We start from the raw sequence: 12,363 nt of genomic DNA, 5'->3' as shown, positions 1-12,363 counted from the left end.
CTCCAGTGCAGCGATGTCTGGGACGAACTGTGTGAGTCAAATAGAACTGTATACAGCCTAAAATTTTATATAGCTTCTAACTGTTTATAAGTAAGAAAGGAGAAAGCTTGTGATCACAGTGCCAGGGGGAAGATCTGTAATCCTTACCCATCACTGAAACTAACAGTTATATAGGAATGTCTGTGCACAATGATCTAAGAGTGTAACCCCGGACAACCTTCAGAAAAAATGGTACAGTCTGGTGTAGAAGGGAAGGTGGGGCAAGGTGCTTAGGTACAGATTTACATCCGAGTCTGCAGGGCTTTGGTTTGGATTTCTTCTATTTGTTGTTTTTATTGGGTTATGTTTTGACCTCCTGCAGGCATGTAGCTTTCATTAGATTCTATGTGCATCGAGGGGAAAATGCAATATGGGGTACTTATCTAAGTATATACTTGTTCTCTGCTGTTAAAATTAATAAACTTTCATTGTTTTTTTCAGCCCCAGAGGCTTTTATTGTGGTTACGTGTTATTTAGGAACTGTATTTAAAATCAAATCTAGGAACAGAACTGTGTGCTGGGTTCAGTGCACAGATACAGCAGCAAAAGATTAATAAACTTGACCCTTCCTTGTGTTATTAAAAATGACAACAACAAAACAACACAAACTAACTGAACTTCTTGAAAAAGTGGGACTAACCCCATTTTCAGCTTTCTGGGAGAGAGAAAGCAGTAGTTTTACAAGACCATAACTTCTGTACTTCTTATCCCTTGAAACACTGAAGGAGGAGCCGAGGTGTGCCTTCCTCACCGGCTTTTGGAGATGGATACAGCAGCAATGAGTGGCTTGGGCAGCACAAGGCCCACGTCTGCATGTGCTGTGGGAGCAGAACTCTAGCAGAACTCTACTCTTGGTGTTGTAGGGCACGCTGACACAGGGAGAGGAAATTTAGAAATCTGGGCGACTGTCCTGCCTTTGAATTGTCATTACTTCTGGATGTTACGAAGCCATCGGCACAAACAGGCACGTACTACCCAAGGCTTATCGCAGCTGGTGTTTGCCGGGCATTGTTTGTTTGTCCGTTCGTTTTTAAGGCCCACTTCATGGCTCTGACACACTTCAGAGCGCAGCAGGATGCACGGATTCCCAGGCTGACGTGACCATCCCGCTGCCTCTTCACGAGACCTGGATCCCCTGAGGAGGAGCCACCCGGCTTCCCCACCACGACGCGTGGCAGGTGCTTTGCTGGGAGTGCGGAAGGGACTCGGTTCCCCTTCCCCACCCGTGTAGAGATGGGGGTTTCGAACCCGGCGACCGTTACGACGGCCACGCACGCGGGAGGCGCCTCAGCGCCCCGCCCTCCCGCCCGCACCGCCGCCGCTCGGCCCGCAGATGGCACCAGACCTCGGCTGCTGGCACAGACCCCGCGCCCGCACGCGCGTACACCCGCACACGCCCGCAGCCGCTGACGGAGCCCGGCGGGGGCTGCTGGCTCTCCCACCCGCCGCCTCTCCGACCGCCGCCCGAGCAGCGGCAGCCGCGCGAAGAAGAGGAGGAGGCGGCGGCGCGCGGAGCTCCGGCCGCAGCAGCGCGCGGAGGTAGGAGCTCCCTCGCCGCCTCAGCGTCCGAAGTTCGCGGAGCTGCTCCCGCGGGAGGCTGTGCTGGGGTTCGGTAGCGCGTTCTTTACCCTTGGTTGGCTCCTGTGCCCGGCCCCGGGTAACCCGTTCTGTCTGCGTTCTCGCCGCTGCTCCCCTCCCCTCCGGGCTGGGCGGTTGGGTGGGTCTCAGCGGAGCTGCCATCTCCGCAGCCAGAAGTTGCCGAGAAACGCGAGGGGAAGCGAAGCCCGGAGCCGGGTCCCCTCAAACTTCCCCGCTTCAGGAAGCAGCCCCCGCAGCGCCCCGCTCCTCTCCTCTGCTTGCAGATGTCGGGGGTGCTGGTCATCGCTGCCTGGTGCTTCCTGCAAGTGGAGAGCCGGCATCCTGAGATCATCACGGGGAGCAGCAATCACGGCAATTTCCTGGACAATGACAAATGGCTGAGCACCGTTTCGCAGTACGATAAAGACAAGTACTGGAACAAATTCAGGGATGTAAGTACAGCTTTGTTTAGCGCGTACTTCGTGTTTGCTTCGTTCGTGCGGCTTCGATGTGTGGCTGCTTGGCTTTTAGAAGATGTGAGTGGAAGAGAGATGCAGCTCGGGCTGCTGCTTGTGCTAAGGATGCTCAGAGCCGTTTGGGAGCTGGGCAGGCAGTCCTGGCGTTCTTGGTTACCCCTTCGATCGGGGTGCACGGGGCTCGACGTCAGTCTTAGTGGAAGCATAACGCTCCTCGGCTCTCCTTCGGGGAGGAACTTTGAGAGAAGTTTCGGTGCGTGCTGCTTAAGGGGCTCGTTAACTGTAAATGATGAAACAATGTGTCTCTGAGAAAGGAATATTTACCAGCTCGAGCCACAAGGTGGTAAACGCTGAAGGTTGTTGTTGGTAGGGTTTTTTGGTTTTTTTTTCTGCCCGTAGGTTGGTCAGAAAATATTTTATTGTCCATTCAGATCGTGGAGGTGTTGGCAGTGGTGTCTGTTTGGAGGAAGCGATGCTTTGACTCATTGCTTTTCAGCCTAGAAAATAAGCGTAACTTCAGTTTATATTGCTAGGTGTACCTGTGCAAAACAAATCACTTTCTTAACAGTGAGCTTTGAATTTCCCTAGTTTGAACACGTCTGTGTATAGCACGTAAATGAGTAGAGAATGGAAAATGCAACACTGTGATGCGTGTAACACTTCTGGAGCTCCTTTTGCTTCCCTTGTCTGTCTGTTGAACAAGCTTTCTTGGGGTGCACACAGAAAGGCCTGCTCCATGTTGCTAAGGCTGGATAAGGGAAATGTTGCTGCTATTGATCAGGAGCACACTGAGGTTAAATGTTCTTGACTGCATGGGATTTGTGTACTGAGGCTGTGGCGTGACTGTAGGAAAGGAAAGAGTGTGTAAGTGGCTGGCAGTTCTGCTAGTGCTGTTCTGTCAGTTATTATAGTTAAATGCCACCTGGCTTTGCTTAGCTTATCCTCTCTATATTTTTTCTGTAGTTCTGTGTCTGAAAAAATCACACTGTACTCTGAATTTCAATGTAGCAAAGTATGGATTTATCTATAGCACCAACAGTTGTATCAGAATGTTTATTTGAATGCAGTCACTGTGATGACATTCACCTCTTGGGACTATTGAAGTTCTCATAGAATAGATTCCTGGAAAAGCCAGGAGAGGAGAGGATGTTAATTCCTATAGCCAACTTGATGTGACAATTTAGCACCATCTGAAAATCACAACTGAATGAACAACTTCCAAATTCATCTAAAAATATTTCTAATTAGGGACAAAATTATAGCAGGAGTCTCTTCACATCTTTCAACAGTTTCCTTCCAGACTGTGACTTTGTATTAAATTATACTCATTGAACTTAAGGATTTGTTTCCTTTTATGCCTTAAATAAATAAATTTAAAGAAATCTGGACTTCTTGTAACTTCTCTTCCGATCTCCTTTCGCCAGCCTCCCAAGTGTGACCGTCAGAGACATGATTGCTCTTCTTAGGAAGTTGGCAGCCCTGTCCACAGCAGGGGGTTTGGTGCTGGGTGATCATTAAGGTCTCTTCCAACTTAAGCCATTCTATGGTTCTATATTCATTAATATTACCTCTTTCATGCTTTAAAGTTTCGCAACTGAAAAGACATTTTTAGAATTTCTGAAAATACGAACAACATCTGTATAGCCTCAAAGTTCTCTCCCATCGGAAGAACTCTTAAACCAGTCCTCTGCCAAGCAGAAGCAAGTAATATGAAATCATGCAAATTTTAGATAACTTTCTATTCAGCTGTTTTAATGGTTCCATTTAATTACTTCAAAACTAGCATGTTATAACTGTGTATGATTATGCATGAAACATTTTATGTGGCAAATTAATAGGGACTGCTAATCATCCTCTAAGCTTTTTCAAAGAGAAAATATATAAGCTTGCATACATAATTAAACTTTTAATAACATATTTTCAACCGAAGTAATTTTAGTGTCTCATAATCTTCTGTGAGAGCTTCTGTGCACAGAGATGAAGACATCCGTATGTGCAGTTTCTGCCAGCAAGGAAGATGTGGTAATGACAGCACACTTCTTGCAGCAATGCAGAGATGTTATTGGAAGGAATCTAGTTCTTACTTCATGGTTGAGATATCTTGGGGTAGACTGCATAAAAACTGCTTAGTGAGAAGACACGTGGCAGTATTAACTGCTATGTATGGAGTAGATAAGCATTTCATAATTGTTGGATTGCAGGGAAACTATTTTGCTATCTTCCCTTCATTCTCAAACGGTAACTATACATCATGAGATGAAATTCTCAGTGTGGGATTTGTGCAAGAATCTGGAGTTTAGAAGTGGTCTTTCAGTTAATGCCTTCTTGAGTGAGACAAAACAGCTGCTACAGAGCAGAGGGCCTTGGCCATACCCTACAAATTAGCAGAAGCAATGTTGCAGTAACAATCGTAACTACCTTTAGTAGCTTTCCTACTTTTAGGTCACTTTATATACATAACGTTGCACAAATAGCTGCATAACTTTGTTGGTATGCACAGCAGGAGAAACACTGCATGTATGGAGCTCAGATTTGTTGCAGAGGTGGCTGCTTTAACCTGTTTGTTGCATGAAGTGCGCACGCGTTTGTGTTGCATACATGATATGCATGTAAGTCTGCATTAATGTTGCATTACCACCTGGTTTTTCTTAACATATGGAATGTAACTGAATATAAGATTTTAAACTGGGGTTCCATCATCTTTTTCAGTTATTCCTTTCAAAAATCAATTGGTTGGTCAGCCTTATTGAGCTGTGGTCTGATGTGGCCTGATTTGAGAGGACAATTTGATTGTGGGTTTTTTTTTTTCCTTGTTTGTTTCTTTGTTTTCAGTAGGACTTATATTTCTGTTGGGCGAAGACCACAAGGTAGTTGCACGTAACAGCCCAGCAGTCAATATTCTTCGGTGAAAAGACAGCAAAAAGTGCGCCTCATTTTAAGTCTGCATTATGTCCACATAATCAGGCTAAATTTTTCAGTCTGACTGAATTTCATAATGTAATTGTGGTCTGTAACATTTTCAAAAGGCCACAAGGGATCTATTTAAAAAAAAAAAAATACTTTGCCATACAGTCTTTTCATGTGGCCTGACAATGATTTGTGCTATATTTATTTGCTTCATTTTTAAAACAAGCAAAGCCTGTTAATGAATACTTAGGACCAAGTGACAAATGTGTTGTGAAGCACTTGCTCTTGAAAACCTGGTAGATGGTCCAGCCGTCAAGTATCAACCATGGTGTAATGTCTCACATATCAATATGCTTTAAATGTGGTCTGAACTTGATATTCCTGTCTTCTACCCCATTTTCCCAGTCTATCATGGGCTTTTGATATTATGAAAACAAATGCTAAGGCCGCCATCTTTCAGTCAAATCTGTCAAGAGAGATTCATTGTTTTAAGAGGAGCTTGAGTGCAAATTTAGCGCCTGAATATGAAGTGAATCCTTAAAGTCTTAGAAAGCATTTATTGTGTGGATAGCCATACACATTATTGTAATAGGTCATACTGCATTGTGTTCATAGAGGCCTGGCACAAAATAAAACTCCTCTTAGTGTTAGACCTCTCTTCATCAAGATTATATGGACACACTAATTCTGTTAATTCTGCTTGGACTTATGTCTATTACATTATTAATGCTTACATAAAAGATGTAATAAGTTCAGCTAGCTATGGATTAAACTGCAAAAATGGAAAAGAAAAGAAGTTAAAAGAACTTCAGGGATGTAATACAAACCATACAAGGAATTTCTATGAGGCTGAAAGCTAAGAATACTGTCATGAACTGGTTTCAGTGCATGTTTATGTATGGAAGGTTGCCAGACCATGTCTGAGCATTAACTAAGCTATTTCTCTGAATTTTACTGCTTGCAGAGTTTCAGTTCAGGCTATCATGTTAATATTCCCATGCATCATATGTCTTGAGATGTCTTCAGACTGTGCTTGCCTAAGAAACAAGACGTGAAATATATATATATATAAAATATATATATATTATATTTTTATTATATATATATATAATATGTATTTATATATATATAATTTCACAAATTTATTGTAGGTAAATAGTTGCATATAACTATGAGAAGTTACATGTAAGAGATTAGGTTGTATATTGGGTTTCCGTTGACATAGACCATGAGCCACTGATATAGTTTGATGAAGAAATGATTTTGTCCTTTATTCACATACAACACCTCTCTGAGCCCATCAAGTTCATCCTCACATCTGTGCAGAAGTGCAGTGTGAGGTGGTAAGGCAAATACAGAGCCAGCAATTGAGGGAGCTGTGTTGTTCCAACATTGGCACCGATGGATTCATGAACTTTGTTCTGGCTTTGTTGTGCTTCTGCACTTGCTTTTCTTGTTCCACTTAACTACTTTCATTTGTTTAGCCCATAATTTGGAGTGTGGTAGTGAAATTTGATAGCAGAGTTGAAAAGCATGGCCAATATGGAGAAGGACTGGAATACCAAGCAGGTAGAACTTGAAGACCTTGAGAACTCAAGTAATAGAAATGAAATGAAATTTTAAAGTACAAAGCAGAAGGTCATGGAACTGAGAACAAAAATGAATTTATTCTGGGTCCTGGCAGCTTAGCTTGAAATAGGTGAGAGGGAAAATCTGTGCACTTTTATTGATTTTCAGAGTTATTCTAAGTAACAAAAGTAGTGCTCCTCTGAAGAGAGGAAATATGCTGTAAAAATGCATGAAATGAAAGATTTTGGTTCCGATGAAGAAATAAAATTATACGAAGCATAGGAGAGAATACTTCAATTAGGAATATTGTGAGCACTCCTGATCACTGAAATTTAAGAGAGACAAATTTTTACAAAGTTAGTGAGCCAAATGGCTTACAGCATCTTTGGAGAAGATGACATACTTTACAAAGCTAATTCTGAAAGGGTAGATTTTCTTCAGAAAGTGTTTTGAGAGATTGATACCAAAAGCTATTTTGCATGAACTTGAGATAGAGGAGTATAAAATTGGCAACAAAAATAATTTTATACTTGATTTTAGGAAGAAGGGCATTAATCCACTCAGATTTATGTTTCTAAAATCTTAGTAAATTCTGTTTCAAAACGGAGCTTGTATGTTAACAAAAAAGATTATGATACAATTAATTGTAATAAAATAACTTGGATTATTGGATTCTAGAATTCTAGAGGCCTTTGAGTTTTAGTTTACAGCTTTTTGTTAAGATTAAATCCCCTTGAAGATGTTTGTCTTGCTCCCTGTCCACTCCGTTTTTAGCCTGGTGGAACCTGATCTCAGATACTCAAGTAACACAATTATTGTCAGATCCCGTGGGATTTTTGAGCTGTCTTTTGCTGTAGTCTGGGTTATTTCTGTTGCCTCTTTCCTAGCAGGTTCATGCTCAATGTGATCTCACTACCAAGGACTTTTGACCAATTCCAAGATAACACCTAATACACTAGATGCTAAGGGGAAGCTACTTAATTTGGGATGGGATTTTCTTTTTCTATGTTGTCTTTAGGTCTACAGGGTAAATGAAGTACTACCTTACCCACAATTTATTACTAGACTATTGCATTTTCTGCTTCCTTCATCTCAAATGTAATGATTAATGATTGATAAATGTATTCCTCATGAAACCATTCAGGCCTTGCAAGTTACATCATGAGTGAGACGGTCATAAAGGAGGGTTACAGTACACTTAAAGAATACCTAATTAATGAATGCATTCTGTCAGTAAAGTGGCTGGGCTGTGTAACAGGACACAGGCACCTCAGACTCGCTTCGTAGCAGACTATCATTCCATGACCACCTTGAGATTTAATGGAAGGTGAGGGCTGTGTGCCTGGATTCTGGTGGATCTGGGCTGAAACGCAGCAGAGTTGAAATGCGATTTATAAGTTCACTCAGGCACTAGCATGCTTTCTCTCTTAGGGCAATCCTTATTCAACAGAGAGGCAAGGCTGGAATATAAATGTAATTGCAAAGTACAGCTGAGATGCATCTGCCAAAGCTGCATGAAGTTTAAAAGAGTAGCAGAATATGAGACCAGATCTGTCCAAATGTAATTCATTATCATTATTCTTACAAACAGAATAGACACGCTGTTGGGCAACCGTTAGGTCAGGGCTTGAACTGGTGATTGAGCACCTGGTGAAGGGGTGTGCCTGGCCCAGGGAGTGCAGGCAAATTGTTTGCACCTGTGCTCTGCATGTGACCAGAAGAGGCGGACCCAGGGTGAGCTTATATAAGGACAAGCCACTAAAGAGAGAATATTTCTTTGACCTGGGCTGATTCTGAAGAAGAAGTGCTGTGTAGCTAGAGAGCCCCTTCACCATTTGGGTGAGTTCAACTCTGTTTTCTGTATATGACTGTTGGTCTACCTGCAAGTACTTTGCCTGGTATTGCTAAGAACCTGTCAGAAGCAATTTTGTTTCTTTGTGAGCGGAACATATGCTTACTGCTAGTGCTGTTCTCCAACTTGACACTTTCCTTCTGCAGTGTAAAGGGGAACAATAATGGCGTTTATGTCAGAATAATGAACTTGGGAGGTACAGAGAGCCTACTTTTTGTGATGAGTTGACATATATCCACCTTGCCTAGGAATGACCTAAGACTCTAAAGCTCAACAAATCAGTAGAAAACTATGATGTTAGTTTCTATGTTTCAAGTTATAACTCAAATGTTATTCTTACAGAAATATTCTATAGACTGTAGTAACAAATCATATCCGTGCTATGAAATCCTGTGTGTTTGGAGTTTTCACTAATGTGTTTTACCAATTTTTAGAGTAATCATTCTGGGTTTCTACTGCTTTCTGTCAAATATTACATCTTGGATATGAAAACTAATTTTCTTTTTCATAGTATCTGTTTATTCAAAGGCTGTTTGATTATTTCGTTCTCTATGTAACCAAAAATGAAATTTAATCCAAAAAATCCACAATGAAGTTCTGTTGGTGCTGATGACCAAGCTCTCAATGACTTTAGTAAGGCCTCAGTTTGACTATCATATTCCTTATTTTCCTGTTTTTTTTATTATTATTATTATTATTATTATTATTATTATTATTTTTTAGGCAAGGAAATATCTGTGTAAGACCAGTTAGTTTAAATAGTTCTCTTTGGCTTTTGGAGGGCACTATGTAATTGGAAAAGGCTGAAAGACTTTTTGTTTTTAGCCAGCCTAGACAGCTAAATTATTCCAGGGAATATGAAACATCTCCAGTCTGTAAAGTACATAGCTGACAGATTCCAATACAAGAAAATGGAGCTGACACATCTAAGTTAAGGTGATGCTGCTGTCTCCAGTGTGTGTTTCTGTATTTCCCACACATTGTTTCAGCTTTATGTGGGACCTTTTTGCAGCTAACATATCAACCCTTATTTCTAAATAATCTATCATCAGGTAGATTAACACCTGTGGTTATCATTTGTGGATTAGCTCTTGCAGGTTGGCAGCTGAAATTGAATTACACATTTGGACTAAATTTCTAATACTTAATTTCAGTGCTAAGATATGATTCAAAATAAAGCTTACAGATAAGTAATTGCTAAGCTACTGGAGAGAGGCTTTGGAAGGATACAGATTGGTCTTTATCTGTCACTTGTATGGCTTGGTTTGTAATCCAGGGTAACAGAAAATCATTCTCATTAAATACAAGGAGACTTCAATTAATTGTGATCTTGGCTGTCCTCTTAATGAACTTAATGTCATAAATCCACTTCACTGATTGCTTTCTCTTAGGCAGATAGAAAAATACTTGATTAAAAATTGCGGTTAAAGTAACTATTCCAGATTAGCTTTCAAGAAAAGTTTGAATATATCATGGCATACCATTGAATTCTGGCAATTGCTGGAACTGACAGAGGTAGTGATGCTTGTCTATCTATACAGGTTATTTTGAAACTGTCTAATCAAGGAATTTTTCTGTAAGTGTACATAGTTTAGGATATTCTGTGAAATTTCTAATTAATAATAGTTTTTATGTACTTTTTAGCTTGGAGAACTTCCTCACCTTTCTGTGCTTGAGTTTCCTTGGCTATTCAGATGTTTATCTCGGCACTGTCTCCTAGTACTTTCATACGATCCTGTATGCCTTTCTCTTCCTGTTGTAATGGTTGGATAGGTTTAATGTGAACAGAAGATCAAAGCAATAAAGGCAGCTGCAGTATCTGGAACTGGGAGTGGGTGGGCAGGCAGGAGCAAGGAAGTGTTTTAACTTATCCCCCATGGATGCTGAAAATGATTATTGCAGTGTTAAGAAATGAGGCTGTAGAAAGAGGCTGAGCTACTTTCTCAAAGGAAAGAGTGGAAGAAATTGTTTTCGGAGTAGTGTTCCTGTGTGTGCTATGGATATTGAGATCCTTGGTAGATTTTAATAGTGATTGGTAAATATTAATAGAAATCAATTTTAGATGCTTCAGAAATGCAGTGACAATGATTCCACTTCTATATGTATTTTCACTCCCCATAACTGCGATGACTACTTTCACATTTTCTTCTTGTACTGTCATCTCAAAAACATGAAATAAAAATATTTCCACTGACCTTCCCTACAGCAGTACCAAAAAATTCATTTTCCATATTATTCCAGCATGTTCCCTCTCCATCTTTTTGCAGGGGGCATGCTGAATCTCTATCTGAAAATTTAACTGTACGTACGAATGCACAGCAGTACATTAAAGAAATTTTCACTTCATCCAATACTGCTGTACTTTGGGCACTAGTTTCTGGAAGAACCCTGTTATTACTCCACAGTATCTGTGGAAAAGCCAATTCCTGACATTCTGTTGCATCTGCTGTTTTGTGGCGTTCTTTCCCCTCACAAATTCCCAAAGCAGTGTTTTTCATGTGGATAGGCACAGTGAGACGTAGATCTAGATTAGACAGATGTGGAAGCAGAGGATAAAGCTTGTTTCAGAGTTATCCATCAACCTAATGCCAGATCTAACAACAAAATTTGTGTCATGTGACTCCCTGGACAGTGCTCTTCTGCTGATCTGAATACTGTGCTTGAATACGGAGAGATGGAGCTTAACAATTTCCTTTGGGCATACGTGCCAGTATCTGACAGCAGTGCTTAGTGGGCGGAATTAATTTCTTGTTTGATAACATAAGCCTCACTCAGGGTATATTGGGGAGAAACTTTGTCCATATTTTCTAAGGGGAGCAAGACTAACCAACCTTTCTGATGTTAGACTAATGATTAGTCTTTAAATACTAGGTATGTGTAGCTCTAGTTTGATATCATATTGAAAGGGGACTGAGTGTTTTCAGTTAGAAGATAAAAATGCTAAGCAGATTTCAGGTATCAAACTGCGTCTGGCAAAACTTAGTAAGTTTAAATCAGCTCATTGTTTTAAAGTGTGCTTCATCTTTCTTTTTCAGAAACTTTTCCATGGAAGAACAGACTTGCCTTCAGTAAAGATATTATAGGCATGGGGTAACTAGTAATACAAATATAGAGTTGCCCAGTGTATTCCTTAAACACAAGGATAAACCTCCAGGTTATAGTTCACTGAGGCTAACAGCACCCAGAAAGGAGTTTGTTGCATGTAATTAGAGTAAATATGAGCTGGAAAAATAGTGCACAACTGTCAGTTACACATGCAACAGCAGTTCCGCCAGATGAAGAAAACTGGTACACCAGAGATATTTGTTCATAAAGATACGTGTAGTAATTCACATCAGTAGCCAGAGATTTATTAGTCCAATTATTTATAAAATGCTTGTATAACAAAGCTAAGTCAGCTATTAACAAGATGCTTAATGGTTTGTTTTCAGTGGAATGTGAGGTGTGATGTACTGAAGTGACATCCTCATGTGACACAATGTTTATATCTGGTTTCCTCTTTCTATAAAGCCTTTGGCTCTTCTCAAGAAGAGACACTTTGTGTCTTATGCATGTGTCATTGTAATAAATGTATAGGTGATTGGCAGAGTGAAGCTTATGTAATGAGTTTCTTAGAACTTGAGATGAAAGATAATTTTCTTCCCCGAGAGACAGTGCTGTTAGATATAGCAAATGAGCATTCACTACACTTATCAATACCTTATAAATGAGAAAAGACTGCATGTAAGTGCAAGAAACTTCATTGTATAAATGGAGAATCTTTGAGCATTCGTAAAAAAAATTTTAAAAGATTTGAACTATTTGCATTTATTGAAACCTACACTTCTGTCATAATATGGGCCATAACCAAGAATTCAATCTTTGTACTGAAAAAAGAATAAAACAACAATACAGCTCCTGATGGGCCATATTCTATCAGTATTATTTTTTATCTTTTTTTTA

General features: G+C 40.4%; 1 protein-coding gene across 4 annotated transcripts in view; it reads left to right on the top strand.

Annotated features, from left to right (window-relative positions):
• The window catches only part of SPOCK1 (SPARC/osteonectin, cwcv and kazal like domains proteoglycan 1), a 257,432-nt gene continuing 246,407 nt past the window's right edge, over window positions 1,339-12,363 (top strand). For 2 of the 4 annotated variants that reach the window (XM_021410534.1, XM_021410531.1), the window contains exons 1-2: window positions 1,339-1,578; window positions 1,902-2,069. In XM_021410534.1, coding sequence (XP_021266209.1) covers window positions 1,902-2,069 — 168 coding nt within the window. In that variant the 5' untranslated portion in view covers window positions 1,339-1,578. The other 2 variants (XM_021410533.1, XM_021410532.1) reach the window with 2 other exon arrangements.

The sequence above is a fragment of the Numida meleagris genome, chromosome 12 (assembly GCF_002078875.1).
Source record: "Numida meleagris isolate 19003 breed g44 Domestic line chromosome 12, NumMel1.0, whole genome shotgun sequence".
Classification (NCBI taxonomy): Eukaryota; Metazoa; Chordata; class Aves; order Galliformes; family Numididae; genus Numida; species Numida meleagris.
This window is presented reverse-complemented; position numbering and strand designations above follow the sequence as displayed.